The sequence below is a fragment of the Gavia stellata genome, chromosome 7 (assembly GCF_030936135.1).
Source record: "Gavia stellata isolate bGavSte3 chromosome 7, bGavSte3.hap2, whole genome shotgun sequence".
Lineage (NCBI taxonomy): Eukaryota > Metazoa > Chordata > Aves > Gaviiformes > Gaviidae > Gavia > Gavia stellata.
This window is the reverse complement of record NC_082600.1, coordinates 20,441,804-20,463,131: the sequence shown is the minus strand read 5'-3', so window position 1 is coordinate 20,463,131 and position 21,328 is coordinate 20,441,804. Positions and strand designations below refer to the sequence as shown.

Here is a 21,328-nt window from a genome sequence, read left to right as displayed (position 1 = left end):
GGAAAGGCACCTGATTTAAATAATACTGCAATGTGAATGAAAAGTGATTTGCTGTAACAAGGAGATACAGCAGCTTTGCTGTTAATTCAATAGGTTGACTAAAGGCAAGTCACCAGCAAACACAGAGCATGACTGGCACCACAGCTTTCAACAAGGGTGGAACTGAAGGTTGGAGAAGCAAAATTTGAAGAGAAAACTTGGTGAAGTCAACAGGTTTGGTGCTCTTCTGAAAACAGTCATTTATGGAGTTAAAGAGTCATTTTCCAAGTGTACCTCTAAGAGTAAGGAGCTTAACTGAAACTTCAATGGGGGAAAAAACCCCCAAAACCTAAACCACACTTCCCTGCAAAAGCTAACAAACAGCACTGTTGCTTTCTACAGTTAGGTTCCCCCTGTTTAAGGTTCTCCCATTAATGGAGCATTGGAATACAATACAGAGCCAGTATTTTGTAGACTGACAGCTCTGGTCAGTGAGAAGCACCATTATCATCTTCATTTCACAGAGCAGAAAACCAAGGAATTATAACCCCAAAGCTAAAAAAGTATTTAGATTCTTGGGGAACGTGAGATGACCAAATATGCATTAGGAAACTAATATTTAGTTGGATACGGACATAAGGGTCTTGCACAAGGCTGTGTTATAGATCACAGCACCTAAGTCTACCAATCCTAAGGCTAGACGGTCTTGCATCACTTTTGGCCTTTCTTCTTATAGTCATCGTGACATTTAAGTACTATATAATACTAAATTATCTGTAATGTACATACTACCTTCCCACGTTGTTTTTTCTTTGCACCTCTAGATAGTAGAAGAAAACAGAGCATTTCTCTCCAAGTTTGGTTTTCTTTTGAGGTGTAAGACATGCGATTCTGAAAGTTAAATGCACACGAGTCTTACTGAATCCTCTTGTCTTTCAGCTCTCCCCTGCTCCTCCTCTCCTCACCCTTGCTAGCACCAGCAGGCACAGATACCTTGCGTCCCACGACGGGCTGCACCGCTCCCCCAGGACTTGCACCTGTCCTGCTTGTGCAGTGGAAAGAGCAGATGAACTGAACTCCACCAGAAGAAAGAAGCCCACTGTGCCTGCAGGGGCCCTCGGGTGTTTGTTGGCAGGTGCTGACAAACACATCCTGATTTTTCACGTTATTAGCGAGAAAATGTGTGTGGCTGCACGCACGCAGGAGTCTTCGCTTTGTGAATTTGTGGTCAACTTCCATCTTCCTCCCAAACCTCTCCAGAGAAAAGACTGAATAGCTGGCATGGGCAGTACTCGTTGTCCAAATAAACCGGTCCTTACTGTTGTTATATTTTTATCCTAATGTCACTATTAACATAAAACCACAGGCTGGATGTCTTCATTGTAAGAGGGATGATTCTAATTTAGCCTTCACAAAGGAAACCAGCAACAGTTGCCCCCTTTCTGCCTCTTCCCTGCTGCCTTATTTCCACCTCAGCAAGCGCTTCTATTAATAGCTAACACTTGGAAATATGAAGTCCCAAACCTGCTCTCTCATTTTGTACAATTACTCAAAGGACAATGGATTAAATGAACTGTTTGGTCATTTCAAGGATTCTCATGCTTATTAGAGAAGAAAAAGATTTCTGCACAAATGTGTGCATGTGTTCATAAATGAGCTGCTTCCCTATCTTCTTCTGTAGGACTTCTCAGGTCTGGTCTGTCCACATTTTGTACAAAATGAACTTTCAGAATTAGGGATGCAATTTTCTTGCTCTCTCAAATAAATTCCCATTCTCATCCAAGAATAAAGTGATCCGTGTGCTTTAGCAATTTCCTTAAAGTCTCATGTTATGGTCAGATACCAGATGCCAGTACACCAAAACATGAAAGGCACCATTTCAGATTGAGGGCATCAAGGGTTGATACCTTGCCTGCAGCAGCAGTGCCCAGAGTTTCCATTTCTAACCTGCGACGAACTCCAGATTTACTGTCTCATGCTGGTTTTGGTGATACCTGACCCTGTGAAGACAGTGTCTTCCAACTCTTTCCTGCCAAAGCTCCTCACAGGTGGTGCCAGCTACAGCCATGGCAGCTGGACCAAGACAGATCACACATGGGCTGCTGGAAGCATCAGCCAGCGATGAAAGTGTCTCATACAGTGTTCTCCCAGAGAAGAGGCCAAGCCATCCCCATGTAAGCATCCTATCGCTTGCTCTGTTCTGGAACATGAGGATGCCTGTTCCCTGCAGCTGATGGTAGAGAGAGAACAAAGCAGCTTGTGAGCTCTGGGGAAGACAATCCCTCAATACCTCCATTCTCAGGCTCCCTCAGCCAAGTGGGACCAGAGGCCACATGCGACTCCTCACTTGTCCCCTCCTGTGTTCTGCGAATGGGAAGGGATTTTTGCCAATCTTTTTTTTCCATTCTAATTCAAAGAGAATCACGGCTTCAAAGGAAAGCCATGCAGTCTGAATTCAGTTCACTGACTGCTGCAATCCTGTTAACAGGTGTGAGTCTGGGTCTGCAGGATCTCTGCAGCAAGAGCTCGTATCTTTGATTGAGCATCCACAGGCAGCAGATTTAAACTGTACTGATTATCAGAAGAGGAAGTGGAGGACCTTGCTCACACAAGAAAACAGACAGCACGGCAGGCATCACGACTGTATCTCTAGAGTTGGTCAGGAACTGCTGGAAGCAGCAATCCAATGTGGACCATCTAGTCACAGTGATGAAGGCTGTCTCCGTTTTCAGCTCCAACAGCAATAGGGACTGGATGACCCAGGTTCACTTTCCTTCCCAGGATGATGAAGAATCACTAACTGTGCTACCACGAGGGCGTGCTTCTTCCAGGCTTTGACCAGAAACTCAGGAAGCTTACCCAAGAATGGCATCAAGCCTGGCAGATGTATACTTGCCATAAACCAGACAGGAGGCATTGCTTTATGTCAGCTGCTGCCCAGTCACGGGGCTCTTGCATCTTCTGGGGCAATTCCCGCAGTTCTTGCATTCTTGTTTCAATTCCCACTGCAGCAGCAACAGCAGATGCCTATCAGATCACCATTTTCACCGTACAGTGCTCTGTTTCCGTGCCAGCTGTAATTACACCCACAAGCACCTTCTACGTATGCTTCCTTGCAACTCAGGACAGAACAAATTAAATACGAGAAGGCATAGTAATATATCGCATTTAGTTTATTAAAGTATGAGGGCAAATAAGACAAAAAGAGAGTAGTAAGTTCGGTATTTTTTTCCTCAGAATGAAAGTTGTATCTTTAAGAAACAAAACCAAACCTCTCCACAGTCCAGTTACATCTTACAGGTGGCACTCAGCAGCTGGAATTTATATGACTGCCGCTAAAAGTTAATTTGAATATGTATTTTTAATTTATTGAGGGAGAATGCTACATATATTGAGAGCAAAATAGTTTTATTATTACCATTGATCTGTGAGCAACTGCATCCTCACGTCTATACCATGAGATTAATACACAAGACCAGAGCAGAGGCAATGAAACTGACCTTATCTGAACACGATGCATTAGGTTCAAGGTCTTGAAGTTAATGTGATTATGTCCCCACCTATCTCACCCAGCACAAGGTTCCTGAAGAGTTTAGAATACATCTAAATTTTTTCCACCATAAAGACTTTTTCCTGTCACACGTTTTATTAAATAAAAATGGCTGTGTTATGACAGCTGAGAACAGAAAAACCAGTGGGAACAAAGGCTCTCCGTGCAACAGGTTTAAAAAAATTAAGCCGTGATTTGAAACAAAAACACAGTATGTACAATAACAAGTTAGAAAAACTGATAGAAAAAGTAAAGCAGTAAGAGCAAAAGCCTGTTTTATCTGGGAATCCTGAAGGCTAGAATGCAGCAATCTCCACAGATGTACAAGTTTTGAGAGAAGGTATCAGTCTGGTAAGGCTGAAGGTCCTACCTATACTAATCTCTGCATGCAACTTCATGAGAGGACCAAAGAGCTCAAAATATAAGGAGCAATCCTCACCTAGAGAAGGAGCTCAACATTTCAAAAAGCACCTGAGCAGGTGACTTACTCAACACAAGAAGTAAATTTATTGTTCGTTTGTTTTGATTAGAGAGTTAATGCTAGGAACAACAGTACCATGATCCTCAAAAAAGAAACTGAGGTAGCCATCTCACATCTAATAAAACCATAGGCAAAAAGACGTATATATATTTTGTTCAAAATTCTTCTACAAACTACCAGCAAAGACAGTCAGAAAGGAACAGAGAATTAATCCTGCTTATGTCAAAGACATTAAGGACGCAGAATAGCTACAATGATTTTTAGCTTCCCTTTCTCTTCCTTTGCTATTTTGAGGCACACAGATAACTGGTTTCTCAGTCACTTTCTCTGGAGAGAGAGAGATGTTAAATGCTTTACAATGGTTAAGATTACTTTGCCAAATAGTTCAGGTATAAAATGAATGGAAACCAGGAACATCTACAAGTCTTTCTTGGCTAAAAAAAGTACTACTTACATTGTGGAATTTTTTTCTCTTCATTCCCCAGACCAGAGAAGAGCATTTTCCTTAACAACTCAGAAGAAATGAGGTGTGACAAGTGCACATGAATATCACATTTACTAAAATTTCAGAATTATTCTGTATAATTGTCTATAACACGCACTGAACATTCTTTTCAAATGTAGCAAGACATTTATCAAGTAAAAAAAATTTAAAATCCCTTTGTTACCTAAACTTTTGCCAATCAAAAGGCAGTACTATAACTTGAAACCGATAATTGAGCCAATTTTTCATTCTCCTGTTTGCATTAAGCTGGATATAAGCACTGGAAAAAGAGACTTAAGATGGTCATGTAAGGTAGGATTCGACAAACCTCTCCACCCTCTCATCTCACACCTCCCTGCACCCGCTACCATTCCTCTATGCAGGTCTTCTGGAAAAAGACACTCAGAAGCAGCAAAGAGGTGGATGATGGGTGGAGAACAGTGTACTCTACTGGGAGAAGGCTTTAAGCAACAATTGAGATAGTAAGGACTACAAAATAATTGTTATTAATTCCTCGATATCTCGCATCATAAGAAGAGGTAAAACATTTGTGCCATACAGACTTGACGGAGTAGTTTACATCTTATGAACTCAAATTACAAAGATTGTATATATGCAGGTACATATTTAAAATTGGAATTGTTGAACAACTGAAAATGAATCCAGCATATCCATTCATAATAGTTTCTTTTTTTCCTTACAAAAAAAAAAATTAAAAAGTCTAGTTCTTCCATTAGGAAGGACTGCAAAGGTAGCAGATCTCTCTTATCAAGACTAAAGCCAAAAGCTGTCAATCTCTACAATTTATACCATCTCCTAGTGTTAAGAAATAAACTGAATGCTTTAGTGTATTTAAAATTTGTTTGAACAAATCTCAGCATAGGTATTAGATAATAGAATGATGCAAATTCTTAGATACGTGCAAGGAATCAGTTGAAAAATATTCTCGGGTAAAATACAGATGCTGGATTACTTTGGGGTGTTGAAGGTGAGCAGTACTGCCTGCCAATTATTTGCTTGTGAGCCTAGTTGTGAGTAAGGCTCCATCCTAGGTGATTATGCAGCATTCTCTGCCAGAAAGAAGGCCAGAAAACTCTTGGCACCATAAGAAGGAACACAAAACTGAGACACTTCATGGACAAATACTTGCAAAGACCACAAAATCATCCTAAATGGTGTAAGTTACTTTTGCACCATGGACAAATGCATGCATTCTGGGGAAACAGCCTTCTGTGTTCCCAAGACACTTCCATTAAGAGCGACGGTAGTTCTATGTAGTCAATGACAGAAATATAAACACACTCAGCAGTGAATAATGACTTTAAAAAGTCTGGTAAGAGAGACCGAAAATCTTCACCTATCAAAACTGCAGTCACATAGCTTCTGTTTATATTGTCCATCCAATGGAAATAATAAGATATTTAACATTTCTCTATGGATATATGCACCCTTTAACATGGTAAGTTTCTTGAGACAAATACTCTGCCACTGTTTTCCCCACTACAGCACTGCTACCCACCTTCAGGTACATTTTGCTATCAGCACAATTAGGGAGTAAAAGAAAGGATCTCTCTCAAACAACAACCTTGCTTCATCCACAGAGCTAAAAGCAGTGTTCCTGGAACATTTCCTTCTGGGCACTCTTTATCCACACAAAGGGAAAACAAAAGCCACCCCGTGCCATACTTTAGTCAGCAAATTAATAATCTGAGGAAAGAAATAAAGCAGCAACTTTCATAGACTACACTCACTGTATGTAGTAAATCGTCATTTTAAAGGCACCAGATGCGCAATAAAGAAGACAGGTTAAAGGAAACAAAAAACATTTGGTTACTTCTTAACAGTGAATATTACAAAAGCTGTGTAATTTGCAAAAGGTATTTGTTAAGTAGAACAGCTACTCCAAGATGTAGTATCCATCACCTACCTTGTAGAAGGGCTCCATTTCTCTTGAAAAAGGTGCTTCCTGGCCAAATGGGTGGACCTGATGTGCTAAAGGTAATAAGAAATAAGTGTAAAGAAAATCTCATTTACATTAAACAATTATAAGTTACTATTTGCATGAATTCCGTTTTGTTTTTAAAGCTAATGTAACATCAAGGCATTTCTGCCTTCGAGCAAGGGTCTAAAATTTCATGTTAAAAATAGGTCAAACTTTATTTGAGATTCACATTCTCTTCACAAGGAAAAACCTCCTCAGCAAAGCACATGCCCACACTCTCTTAGAGGAAGAGAGAAAAAAGCAATTTGCAATAAATAATAAAAAAACCCCACGAAATCAATGTCAAAAATATTTACTGAATTCTCAGTACAGCAAAATTTACTCCCAAAGCCATCTGCTAAAAACCCAAATGCTTTATGGCTTTTACTCAGCCATAACAACGCGCTACCCCAGCTAACGCATCAACCCAGAAAAACCTCGGCCAGACACCGGGCGGTTTCTGTGCTTCCACCCGAGCGCTGCGCCCACCAAACCTCCCCGCACGCAGAGGTCACCTCACCACATCAGAAAACACACAGCTCAGCGAGCTGTCCCGCGAGCACCAGAATTAATGAAGCTTGGTCTTTGCTCTGCGCGCGTGCCTGATGACCGCGGCAGCTCCCGCGAGACTGCCGGCCGGGGGGTGGCTGTGGCAGGCCCTCGGTCGCCTGGCACACGCAGGTGCCCGCCTGAACCGAAGCCCTTCCCTGAACTCGGGCCACCGCCAGGTCCCTCGTCCGCTTCGCCTCCGGCTTGCGCAGAGGCTGCCCGAAGGTAATGGCCTCTGAGAGGCCTCTCCTGTGACCGGTGCGGCTGAAAGCGAAGAACGGATTCAAATGCGGGAAAAGGAAGAGCAGGAAGAGGAGGAAACATTGGTATGATCCTCTAAACCTCATTTCCTTCCTTGCCTCGGAGCAGCCCCATGGCGCTGCGGGCAATAGGACTGCGGAGCACCCACTCCAACAACCCGTGGTGCTGGCAAGCCGGAGGAGAGGGGAGCCTCTGCCTGACGGCTGCCGGCGCCCCTCCTCTCCTGCAAAGGCACCGGAGGACGGCTGCACCGACACCACCACACCGGAACAGCTCTCCTCCCTATGGCAGCTGCCCCACAGCCACGTCTGCCAGCAGAAGGACCACACTTCCCGGGCATAAAAGATAACCTTGCTCTTTTCTTAACAGTGCAGATGACCTTTGGCCACGCGTGTCCCTCCTTCCAGTACGGCACTGCTCGCTCTCCCCAGGGAAATCCACAGGCGGTGCTGCCCAGAGCGAGAGTGCCGCTGCTGCTGCTGCCGCTGCTCTTGCTGTGTGGGGAGTCCTCGACAGAAGAGGCACTACCTGTAGGAGTTTACTGATCGCATCCTAGGGCTCAGGCGCAGCCTGAGTATTTTAAAGTATTTTAAAAGCACAGTACCTAGGGGAAATAACTAAAAACATGGAAAAGATTTCTTGCAGCGTTGTCAAGGCAGGTGGAAGAGACAGATCAGCAGGGGGTCGTTCCTGTAGTCATGAAACAGGTTTCCAAGTCCTCTAAAGCTTGAAGACAATCATAGGTATTTTAATACACAAAATTTTATTGAAATTTGTATCATGAAACTATGCTATCAATATATAAATAATTGCCCTATGCCCAAACTGGAGAAGAAATTAAAAGCAAGGGTCTAAATATCCTTCAGTAAGATTACTGTAAGGCACTCTGCTTTTTTCAGGTAATCCACCTTCCTCTTTGGATGCAAAATGTGAACAAAGCCCCACACGCCATTTCTGTTCGAAGTTACTTTTGTCTCCTCTTGAGTTGACTACCGCTACAGAAAATGTAATGAAATGGAAAACAGATGTTGTCTATTACATTGACAGCATAAGCAAAGTTCTGATAAAATGCCATATATAAAACCCACACTGCTTTTACAATTACTCTGCAGAGGCTCTTGTGTTAACATATAAAAACTTCGCTGTGTTAAAATACGGAGTGTAAAAGGATCCAAAGCAATTACATGAGTAATAAAAACCTTCGATACTCCTGAACAAAAAGGGGAGATGAAAGAGAGAGAGAGAAAAAGAGAGAGACCAAAATGACCAAAAAGAAGTTAAGTAGGTCTACATTCGTAAGTGCTGGAGTGTGCTGGGGCATGCACTTGTCTGAATACGCGCAGTCACTTCATAGGGCTTAATGTAACCAATTGTTTGCATTCCTTATAGTAAGCGCCAGCTCTTCAAGTGTAGCTCCTCGACTCACATGAAGGTCAAGAGCTGTTGAGGGCATTCACACTCCTGTAGGACAGGCTCACAGTTTTATAGAGCATCACAGTCCAGGATAATCTCTGGGACAGGACCCATCAAGCTACAAGTGGAAAGCCGTAGCACAGTCTTCATACTGTACAACTTTGCCACAGAAATCACAGTATGGCAAGTATAGGCCTCTCAAAAGCCTGAGAAAAAAATGGCGAAATTCTGAAATGAAGCCATACAAAAAATTTACTCCCAGGCGGCTGTATGGCTGTATGTGGGTGAAAGAGGGTTAAAGAAAGGAGAGGGAAAAGTGTATATATTTGAATAGACAAAACGTCTCCACTAGAGAAACAAAGCCATAGTGATTTATCTTATTTTCCAATTTGAAAAAAAGGCCCAAGGCTCTCATAAAAAACTCCATCTGATTCGGCACAAGCCCACATGAACTGAGAATATTAACTGTGCCTTCCCAGGGAAGGAAGCTAAAGAATTCAAGCATGTAAATAATGTACCACAGCGACTGGTCAAGCCTTTCAAACAACAAACTTCTGTGTTTGCAGGGCTTTGCTGAAATTTAGCTATGCCTGACCTGTGTTGGATAAATTCTCCTTCTGTTCCCAAACTTTTGCACGTGTAGTCTCAGATGGTATTAATTATTAAAACATATTTCAAGTTGAGAAATAACAGAGTTAAACTATCTCTCACTTTAAAGTGTTCAAAAGCTGCTTTCTCCCTGTTCCAGATTAAGAAACCATTTGAAGAAGTTCATTCTTCTAAAGACCATCTATAACAAAAAACCATTTTGTCCATCCCAGGGGTTTTTTCAAACAAATCATTCTTCGGTGTAGTCTGTAAGCTACTGGAGAAGACTGGCTGGTTCTTCTGTGGAAGTAACAGCATATTCTGTACTTAGGCAAAACCAAAACGCAAAATGTGGCTTTAGAAATTTCTTTTGTAATCCATACATGCTGTGAGATTAATATTTATGCAATTAGCATTATCGAGGGCAGAGTTTTTCCCCAAACTTACCAACTAAACACACTGACTAAAGTAATATTTAATTTCTAATAAATCCCCATACAGCTACTAGAAGAAAAGCAGTAAGTAGTTTGAACTTTTATATCACTGCAAAGAAACTTGAGGCGTAATACATTTTTGTTATGCACAGGTTTGGACTGACTTAACTCCCAGCAGCAGATGAGCACAGGACACTTGGGGAGGGGGGAGACGGACTTGGCTCAATCATAAAGAGCTGAGATTTCAAAATAACAGCTTGAAAGAACATGAATTAGTATTGTTTATGGGTAAGATGACATATGAAACACGAAGAGTTACCTGTCGAGGACTGTTGGTTTGACTTGCAGAAAATACTGTTGTTTCAAGCATACCCTCAGCCAAAGGGATATCCAGACTGCAACAGTATTTGCAGCAAATGCATAGAACAGGATCTGGGGGTGCAAGTTCACGTCCATCCAGTGCAGGATTCACCTCTCTCTGAAGCAGTCATTGTCACTACGGCATCCGTGCACCACCACAGGGAGCAAATCAAGTATTCAGACAGTTGCTGAAAACCAGCAGCTGAGAGAACTGACAACCAACGGTGTTTAACCTGTGAGCATCTGCTCAGGTGAAATGAGATACCTGGAACTAGGAGCCACCCCTGATCAAACCCAGTCTTTCCCAAGGATTCGCTATCAATTTTTAACGGTAAGTGGGACTCGATTTCTGCTCAAGGCAAGCAATGAACTGTTTTTCCTCTGATGACACAACCAGTAGGAAACTTTGTTGTGCCGCAGGGCCCCAGGCATGGGAAGCCGCCTGACAGAGGGCTAGCAGGGATTTTTCTGAGGGAAGGCTTTTCCATAGGAAAATGTTGCTTTGCTGAAATCTGAAACATTCCATGTGAATGTGTTGATTTGGCCACCACTTGTGCTGGAAACCAGGCCGACGTGAAGGCTGGCGGGCCAGTCAGCGAGGGTTCGTGGCAGCCAGCCAGCCCAACCAAGAGCTCCCAGGGCATACAGAAGCAATAACGCATGTGAGCCCCCCCTCCCTTAATTATTTCTACCAAAACGTGTGCCACAGATTTATAACAATCTTTAAAAGGTGCGTAGGCTTCAAGAGACTTAAAAAAGGAAATATAAATCCTTTGTCTTCTGGAATTCACATTAGAGCAAGGAGACTGCAGTTCTTAAAGCCAAGCGCTAAAAAAAAAGCCAGGGTATGAATTCTCTCACACAGTTGCAGTATTTCACAACTATGCCAAAAACTCACACAGGCCTCTTTGTCAGAGAAGCCTGATTAATAGATTTTAAAAACCCAAACAACTAAAAATTCAAAACAAATTTAATTGTGTGGGACTACACGCCACAATTAAGGGATGATGAAAACACAGAAGGCAGGCAATAAATATAGGCCAATGACTGTGTTATCAAATATGTCCAGCGGGTGATGGTAAGCAGGAGGACACAGAAAGGGGGGGAAACAAACAAACAAGCCAACAGCCCCCGCGAACACACACTTCAGAGGCCACTGAAGCAAGGAGCTATTGGCCCAAAGAAGGAAGGCTCAGCGGGGAGGCAGGGAAGATGCTCCACACACAGCTCAGCCCACCATGGCCAAGAGGTGGTGGGCTCAGCTACTGGGGCATAGCTGGTGCCAAAGCACACCCTGACTCTCAGGAAAGCTAGGAGTACAGGGCAGGACAGCTCAGTAAGAGGTAGAAAGATGTATAGTGTCAGCTGTAAGCTAACAAGCTGTTGCACACAATATACCCAGCACAGAGCCTGCAGTAAGCAAACAGCTGCTAGACCACAAACAGGCTGCAGTGACACAGGGGATCCCCTCTGTGGAGAGGATCTCTCTCAGTGGCAGAAACGATGGACACAAGCAAAGATGATTGACTGAAGTGCCTCTACATCCAGTTCAGCCCATGGATTTTGCAAAAAGGCATAGCAGGAAGAAATAAAACTCCTGCTCTCCTGACAAGCGCAGGAAGTTCCCAGTAATGCAGAACAAGTGGATGAGAGAGCACCGAATTCACTGCCATCACCACCCTTTGCCCCAGGGTCGACAGCAGTTATCAGGACAGAAATATAACTGAAAATTCCCGGGAGCAGAAGCTGCAGCTGCCAGATGAACGGAATGAAGGCATCGCTGCACCCGCGCTGTAGGTACTCCATTACCAACCATCTACAGTGCAAAACATTTCACTGCAAGTCTCACGTACACCTCCGACAAATAGTGAGCTTAAGGAAATATCAAGGACACCAAACCTAGAAACAATAAACCATTTTGTCAAAGAGTAACCAATGGAGCATCTTGCGCATGCATCCACCTCCGAAAGTTTCTGAAAAGCAACTAAACCACCATTAATTCTTATGTTCAAGTTGCTGAGATAACAATAGCTGTAGGTGCCTTTATCTGGCTGGAGCCCATGAAACCCTGTATCTAGTGGCAGCAGGGAATGATGCTTTTCACAAGTACATTCAGCTCTACATACAAGCTGGACTCAGACTGCTAAAATAAGGTATATAAATGGATGCCCAACTAACCTGGAAGATTGTAATTTTTACCATTCCTTGAGAAGCAAATTTAGGATGGGGTGGTAACTGAGAAAAAAGCTTAAGAAGTATACTTTTGTGGGAATACAACAACCCTTGATGCTGGAAGATTAATAGTACTTCCTTACTGCAGTCACTCTGTGTAAGGCATAAGAAATATTAATGACTACGGCAACGAGCAGCCCTCTTGGCTCCCACAAAGGAGGTCTGCAAAGCGGCTGTCGGACGGCATGGGAGGAGGTCATTCAGTCCAAATCACACCACCACGAGCTTGCAGAGTGAACACGGGACAGACGGCATCTCATTCTGGTTGAGGACTCCTCTAACGCTTGTCAGTTCTTCACTGCTTGCACCGGAGAGCTCAGATCCTTCTATAGTCATATCAGCTCCGTTTTCTACACTCAACTTTCATGCCATCACTGGATGGGGGCTAACAAGACTACTGCACTGCAAAGAGGGGTTAATACTCTACACCTGGGTACATAACCATAGTTGCATTAAAGAAGTCATCACTCCCATTATGTATTTCGAGCAATTCAGAAGCATTTAGATACCACCGCACCTCTGAGACCTGCATTTTGTTAAAAAGGAAAAAAAAATTATAATCCCTGCCAGCAGCTTGCTGGCAGTTAGTATCACAATTAGCAATCACCTAGCAACAGGCAAGCAAGCGTCCTCTCCAATCAAAGGGAAAAAACCTCTACTAACCTGGGCTAATGACAATACATAAAAAAAAAATCTGGAAGGTACGTGTTAAGGTATTTCCTGATTTTGATGAAAACTGATTACTTTAGAGATTTTAAATACATAAATCCATTGCTCCATCTTCTTGAATTTTCCAGAACTGACAAAACATTATTCTTAAAGAGATTTACGAATTCACAATACTAATTTTTCATTTATGAAGGCTGATCTAATATTCTAGTAATGCTTCTCTTTCCTCTACAATTCTCTCTTTTATTGTCTCTCGGTATCTCTCACTTACTGCGACATGTGGGATCGAGACTTTAAGCTCCTAGATGGAGTCTTTCCTGGTTTCTCTAGGGTGTCTAACACATTTTTGAGTGAATAATAAAATTTTGATGTCTTGTGCACTCTAAATGAGTTTTCTATATGACACGACTGCCAGAGGGATTACATCTAAATTTTTATTAAAGACAAAAGAAAAGTTGCTCAGGAAAGCTATTCACGAACAGAACACCTGAAAATAAAATTTAATGTTACTTTTTGAAGAATGAAGTGGAAAGTTGGCTAAATCTTTACGTTCTCCAAATAGCCAAAGCTATTCTCCTGTCACTGTCTCCACTTCCAGTAAGTAATTAAGCAAGAAAATAGAGAGAGAGGGGGAGAGAAAGAAAAAAAAAAAAAATTACAATAAGAAAACCTTCTCAAATTTCCAGAATTAGAAATAAAAAGGGTAATTCCTAATGTAGTGAAAAACACGGTCATGTGTCTTTTGGAGCCCATCAATGACTCTGCTGTGGTGCTCAAAAGACCCGTCTCACTGCTGACGTGATATATGAAGCCTTCTTGTCCTCTTGGTGAGACTCTGCAGCCTTCAGCCAGAATTTTGGTCTTTGCCGAGAGCTGAATACACATTTACGGACAACAATGGAGGATTTGTTCTTTAAATAAATAAAAAAATAACGATTTCTAGACAGTTGTTAAAAGAGATGGCTATTTGAAGTATGCCAGCCTTAGTGCAAAATGCAAATTTCTTACTAATCTGTTTTTAAATATTTTAACACATTTATTGTGAACACATTATAATTGCAGGCTGAATACTCAAATAGGAAAAAGTCCAGATATATTTGAAAATTCATGGTGAGACAACTGTCCCACGTTACTTTCAATTATAAAAGATTTGTCTCCATTGGGAATTGGGAGATGCCAGCTATCAGCCTCCAATTCTAATTCTGCCTCTACCACTGAATCACACAGTGACTTCAGGCAAGTCATTTAATCCCTTCTGTCTCAGTGTTACTCTTCGTCTTTTGTTAAAACCAGGAATGAGTTCTTACCAACATAGTCTACGTATCTCCTGGAGGAATAAAGAATTGTTAACTAACAACACAACAGGTGAGGGAACAGTCTTTTGAAGTGCGTGTAGTTAAAGAAGGAACACCACAGCTCACTTCTAGAGCATGGGTTGTTATTTGTTCCTGCTTTCCTGATTTTGAAGTAAGGAAAAACACTGCAGGTTACTTCACATGCTGTAGTGCTGTGTTTCTCCTTATTTCGTAACTGCTATTAAATGGTTCCTAGACTATCTACCACTGGATGAAAAACCAGTGGTCACCAGGCTGGGGAAACTTCAGAGTTATCTAAACTTGCTCATGTGCTACGGAGAGCGTGCCCGTGCCAGCTCATGCAGGCACCACAGGTCGTCCCCTGAAGCCCAGATGAATAGAAGATCCTGTTTACGGACAGCCACTGGCCTCTGAGACCACAGAGGGCCGTGGCCTCTTTTGGGCCGTAGCAGCATCAAACGCTGACTTGGCCAGTGAGGAGAAGTTTGATTCTCTTCTACTCTACAAAATCAGACATAGAGCACTGCAGTTTTCCGACGATAGCCCTCGTTTGTTATAAAACAAGTGAGGGGGAAGAAGAGGTTTGTTTCTTTTTTGGTCTTACTTGATTAGAATTGTACTGGAAGAAAAAAAGTCTTTAATCTCAGATTCCAGAAAATAAATGAGTCCTACCAATTGCCTGTATCTAGGCTCACCTTCATTTTCAACTTGATGTAAAGAGTCTGCTTTGATAGTTAATGCTACAACACAGACAAGACTCTAGAGAACTTCCACGCCAACCACCTGAGCAACTGAACTGCGGTGAAACCGCAGAGCTGCCACCCAGGCACAACACTGTAAAGCTCTGCTAAAAGAAGCATTTCTCCCAAATTGAAACTGATTAAACTTTTAAAAAGCCTAAGGTCACCCAGCTGACTTCTGTCATTCTAGTCCTGAATTCTCCATTTATTATTTTTGCAGAACTTCTAACAGCTTTGCTGGTAGACCTGCCTGGATTTCATAAATACTTTCTACATGAGGCTCCCACTCACATTTCTAACCACTGCTTAACCGTGGCCTGTCGGTCAGTCAGACTTGAGATTAACTATATGCACATCTCTGCTAGAACAACCTGTCACCCATTAGTGAGAATACACCGCTTGTTAATTTTAAAGATACCAATGTACCTTGAACATGCACAAAGTTATAAACATGTGCATATGCAAAAGGGCAAATCTGATCTCCAATGAAACAGAAATAGATGGGAAAAAGGAAGGGGAGGCCTTTAAGTACCCCCCTCCCCCAAGCTTCTTGTCGCTTGCTGAAATTCTTGTTTATCCAATATGGTGCGATTCCCCATTTCACCAATTTAAGTACTATGGAAACTCAAAACTAAGCATGACCCGCAGGCTGCTGCCAGTATGAGCTCCCCCTCCACCGCTTGCTCAAAGCCAAGGCGCTTACCAGCTGAAATTTTCCATACTTGGTCTTTCTCATTAATCTTGAATGAATGTGGTTCAGATGATTCAGAACTAATCTGGCTTCTGGAATTACAGAAGCAGAGGACAAAACGAATGTTTAACCTCTCCCCTGGAACATTTAACCTCTCCCAGATGCTGAGGGTATTTTTCCCTAGGAAGCTTAATGTGCTTATAGGCTCTGCAGCACTGCTGCAGAGGAGCGTGCAGAGATTTGCAGTCACTGGGCCATATACCAACTTCTTCGATGCACATGTCAGAAAGTTACATAAAAGCAGAAAACATGACGATAATAACAAAACAGAAGTCAAGTACTCATGTATTTGGAAAGCTGCAATTACATTTTTTGACTGATCTCAATTCTACCTCTTCATGCGTATCTACTACACGAGTCCTGCATCCAGTGGTCACGCTCTTATCCCCCAGAACATCTGGCTGAGGATCATATTGCACAGTATGCAAGGTGCTCAAAAGATGAATGATAGACAGTTTGTGGATGCTTCTATCACCAACACAAAAGTTTAATGCATAAATATCAAGTCATCCTTAGAGATACATTTTTAGAAATAAACTGCTAAGGCATAAAAAAATTAGTATCAAAATTTGTCAGTTTTCACTCATTCACATTTCTGTGATTACTCAGTTTGAAGCACTCAGAGCTGTATTTTAGGGATGGGGGAGGGACAGACCAACACACACATGAAACTACAGCACCAAACACCAGGCTATTTCACCTTGCAGTCTTCTTGATCTACAGATTTAACAAAAGAGGGAAAAGAATCTAGTATTTTTTGCATTCAGAAGCATTGTAGAGACACAACTTGGATAAATCCTTCCACCCACAGAGCTACACAGATACCATTTCCATTCACAGAAAGTAATACATACACACAGAGATAACAACATACGTCCAACAGACCCAGTAAACCGTGGCAGACCAGGACCAGCCCCCGGACACCCCACCTCCCAGCTCCAGGCCCCTGATGACAACCCACACTGCTGTGATATTAGGGCTCCTCATCACTGACTGACATTAGCTGCACCTACAAGAGTTCAGCGTTTCTCCTAAACAGATCCCAAATATCTCAGGTTGGATGAAGAGGAAATTAAAAGCAGAATTACAATGTGCCCTCCACTGTACAGTAAATTTAAAGCAAATGGCACAAGTTTGACTAAATTCTATCCTATCAGCCCAATCCAGTCAGGAGAAGATAGGAATTTTCCATTTATACCAGAAAAGTCTTCAACTCAAGCAAAGCCTCAAATTCAAGGGGCTGAGCAGATGCGACCTCACAGGTATTTACACTGCAGAAGTCTCTTCCCTCTTTACAGCCTCTGCCAAAATGAAGAAGCCCCACTGAACGGTGGGTGGGAACTGTACATGAGCTGTACTTCTCTGATCTCCAGAACAAGAGCACTCCTAGTTATTTTTACAGTAGCAATAACCACGGCACCCAACTCCCAGTATCTTCTACTCAACATTTTCAAAGCAGAGCTATGAAATAATGAATTTCACACGTTCTGCAAATCTAACTGTAAACAAATACTCGGAGGACTTAATTTTGACTCATTTTTAAATTATCTTTAGCCACTTTCATCTTAGGAGAAAAATAAACCTCCCACCTGTAACAGGAAATAAAATTCAGTGTGCATCTTTATCCCTAAACCTTACCTCTCCAAACAGCTGTTCAGCTTGTTGAGAATACTGATACTGACATTGTACTTAATAATATTCTAATAATTCTCTCAAGTTGCAGTATGAATGCATGAATGAAGGAACTCACTAAGGAAAAGAAAAGCTGACCTCCACATGACTACTTTTCCAGAAACTGTCTTACAACATTGTTATTTCAACAGATCTCAGCTTTCCTGGTGGAATCCACGATCTGGTCTATGTTTCCCTCCATTTGCTGCTTCTCCTTAGCTGTTTGTGCAGAAATCAGACATCACTCAGTAAGACAGGGCTTAAGCACTGCTCTTTGCTCTGGGATCCTCAGCAGAAAGCAGAGGTGTAGAAATAAAGGCTGTATGAAGAAAGGTGAAGGTGGGCAGGCAATTGCTTTTGTGATGAGCTACTGGTTTCTACCTCTCTGGTTTATCCACTGCGACTTCACGTGGGGAAGGTTGAAAAAAATCGTTACGAACATGAAAAAGTCACACCAAGTTGCAAATATCTAAGTTTACTGTTTCCGCATGGTACACCTAAACAGCTGTTTGGTAACAACCTTGTGCCAAAACACAAAACCTAGAGAGACAGTCTAGGCCATTCACTCTCTTCTGATAAAGCTCAAGAAAGTTAAAGAATAAAGCCAAATATGACAATCCAGCAATCCTCTGTGCCCCTTGCCGAACAGCTGTGGTTTAACAGCCAGCAGAGGAGACCGCAAGCTTTCTCCTCGACGAACCAAGAGGCTCTGGGAGGTCCATCTGCTGGTGGGCAACCCCAAAAACAGAGGTATTTCACTAACGAAGAACACAATCTTTGCACGCACCACAAGGAGCTGCTAAGGATGGGCATGGTTATCTGTCAGATACTGCATAATTCTCCTTCCAGTTGAGTCAATGCCTGCCACACGGTTGCAAAAAATCCTCATTAGTTATTAGCAAAAAATATGTTCATGAGCGTATATGCACTCTCACTCTCTCTGTAATTAATCCCTGGAGTAAAGCTGTTCCTTGGATCACCTCAAATACAGAGAATCAATGAGTTAGATTACAGGAAACAATTAATTATGGTTCACTGGTGTTTAGAAAGAGACACCGACACCCTGACATCCCCAGATAGCATTTGTGCCCTCTAAAGCAGCAAATCACAGAAAGTAACAAACTACACTTTTCAAACATCAGATGACCTCAAGCTTGCTCATTCTAGTGAAATGATACTAATCAGTCATAAAATGAACAGGACATAACCTTTTAAACATTAAAGAGGCAATTAATTTATAGCGCATCCGTTTACTACAACCAATTAAGCAGAAATACTTTCTTCACGTGTTAATGTAACTTCTGTCAAATTGGGGTGGGGGAGGGAGGGGAGCGGAACAAATGACTTTGCCAAACCATTCCAGTTAATTCTCATGTTGTGGTTTCACTGATAGTCAAGTCTCTTTTTTCAGTGTCATATACAGTGCATCACTGAATTTTCCTGCCAACACACAAAGGACTGACAGTAAATAGGCATAAATTGGAAAGCATCAAGTCCAGCCATGTGCAGCACTGAACCATCCAGATAGCTGCCTCTGCTGGGGGCATCAAATACCACTTGCGGCCCTCCGTTCAACTGGAACATGCTCAACCACCTTTTTAGAAATCCCTGGGCCTAAATATTACATCACAGAGAAACGTGACTTGAATTGAAGCAGGACTTGGATGGTACAGCAGAAACAGTTGTCATCTCAGTGCACTCTTTACCCTTTTCAAACCATTTCTGCTGACCTACAAAGAAGACTTGCCGTTCTGCTTTCATTGCTAACCCCTGCCTAAACTGTGTCCTCCTCCACATCATACCCTTTGCTGAATCCCTTTCTGGTTTTATTGTCTATTCTACTTCAGAAAGTTTATGGCTCTTTTGTAAGCCTTTAGCATTTCAGCATGGGACAACTTCAAAACTAAAGCTTTACTACACCATTTAGACAAGTCCCATGGACAGGACAAGAGCCTGTGTTTCTTCATCAATCCCCCTTTCTCCCTGTTTGTGTGGGAACTCTACTGGTGAGGTCATCTCTTGCTCTCTCATTTCCTCTTTTTCTTGGAGGGACTCAAGAATACGTTGTGAAGGCTAGAAAGCAGCAGGTCAGATTCACTAGATTATATGAGAGCAGTGTAATGGAATACAAAACAAAATGGACAAAACTGTAGCATTTAACAAGTGCTTTGGATGGGAATTAAAACGTGTTTATAAAAAAGTCCAAAGAGAACAGCTCAGCTCCCAGAACAGAGTGCAGAATGTCCTATTTTAATGTTTTTGTCTAGAGAAAAAAGGTCCCCGCTATTAAAAGAGAGGTTTTCTCCAATAGTATGTTCCCCATACAACCCAATCTTGCCCATTATTCATGCTGCACTAGCCTGAATGGCAAGGTGATGCCTGTTAACCTCTCAGTGCCACACTGGAAGACAACTATAAGCATTTGCCTATGAAAGCAGGTTTAATAAGGGCTCGTGTGAAATGCAGCAGTAAGGGAAATCAAGAGCATGGCAGAACTCACTACTCCTCCATGTTGAGAAACTCCCCTAAACTTGCGGGCATAGCAAACTGAAATCAGGGCTTTTGAGCCTGACTACATAGGTGTTTCACAGTGAGAAGTTCCACTGAAAAAGTAAAGGAAAGAAAAAAAAACACAAGCTGGTAACAGATACATTCATGATCCCTCCACACCTTTTGAGTCTATGTCACCCCAAGAGAAACAGCCTCCCTCTTGGGAAGGGCAGAAAGAGTCACCATTTCACGCAGTCTTGCAGTCATTAGTGTACTAAAACAAAGTATTTCCTGTTAAATCCACAATGTCTGTAATTAGCTTCTGTAATTCTCCCTTTTGAAATTCTCTTTCTGAAGGGAGCAGGAGGGGGAAAAGCTCGCTTTTTCTGCTGTTTCCAAGCAAGCTCCAGTCCTCAGCCCCAGACACTTACTGTTACATGAGTGCGTATCGTGGTCTTTTCAATAGGGCAGCAAGGCTTAGCGTCCACTTCCCTCCCGGAGGAAGAGAATGACATACACCACTATGGCACTGACAGGAGATGGTGCTTTTAATTGGAATAGGAACTGTCTGATTTGCATCTCTGAGCAGGCCAACAAACAAAAAACGGCACCGAAACTCATCTGCAGGATGGGTGGTGAAAGGGTGACTCCGGTGCTGGTCTCACAGTAACCACCAGGAAAAAAGTTTCCGCAAAGAAAAAAAGGAAGTTCAATCTGCCTCCTTTCCTTGGCTTCCCTTTTAAAGAATAGAAATAAGCTTCCTGAAAAACAATGGGCCTTTTGATGAGGCAATAGCTTTCCTCCCTGTTTTTGTTTGTTTGTTGAAAACACTTTGATTTCGCAGGAAGCACTAACAAATGCAACTGAGGATCAACTTAGTTAAAGAACCTTAAAAAGCAACAGGACACACATCTCCTACTTCAGCCACTAAACTGGATTGTCTCACTGGCTAGAGCAAAACTGCTGAATTATTTCCCTAACAAAAGAAAGGCGCTTTTAGGTCCTATAATCTCATTTTAAATCCTTTTACCCACTCCCTACTCTTTTTGGCCTTGAAATTGCAATCCTCTTTCAGGACTAATCTCAGGACTAATTGGTGCCAGCACTCCAGTTTCGCTCGCCATTTCTTCCCCCTCCCTCTTGCATTGTTCAGGTGCTGAAAAGGACGGCGGGCCAGGGTTCAGCGCCCCTATAATGAGTCCGTTCCTACAGAGTAACTGTTAATAATTAGCAGGAAGCATTTTGGCTTTAAATTGCACAGCATGAGCAGCAAGACTTTGCAGAGCCAAAGAATCGCTTCACTGTTGCTCAAGGAGCTCCACAAGTTTGCGGGCGATCTGCAGGCTGGGCACGTGGATGGCCAGGCGGCATGCAGGGCA

The 21,328-nt window shown here is 42.4% G+C and overlaps 1 protein-coding gene across 2 annotated transcripts in view; it reads right to left on the bottom strand.

The window, feature by feature from the left end:
• Positions 1–21,328, bottom strand: part of FOXN3 (forkhead box N3) — a 131,777-nt gene that overhangs the window by 64,953 nt on the left and 45,496 nt on the right. For both annotated transcript variants that reach the window (XM_059819611.1, XM_059819612.1), the window contains exon 3: positions 6,422–6,486. In XM_059819611.1, coding sequence (XP_059675594.1) covers positions 6,422–6,486 — 65 coding nt within the window. The remainder of the gene's footprint in view (positions 1–6,421; positions 6,487–21,328) is intronic.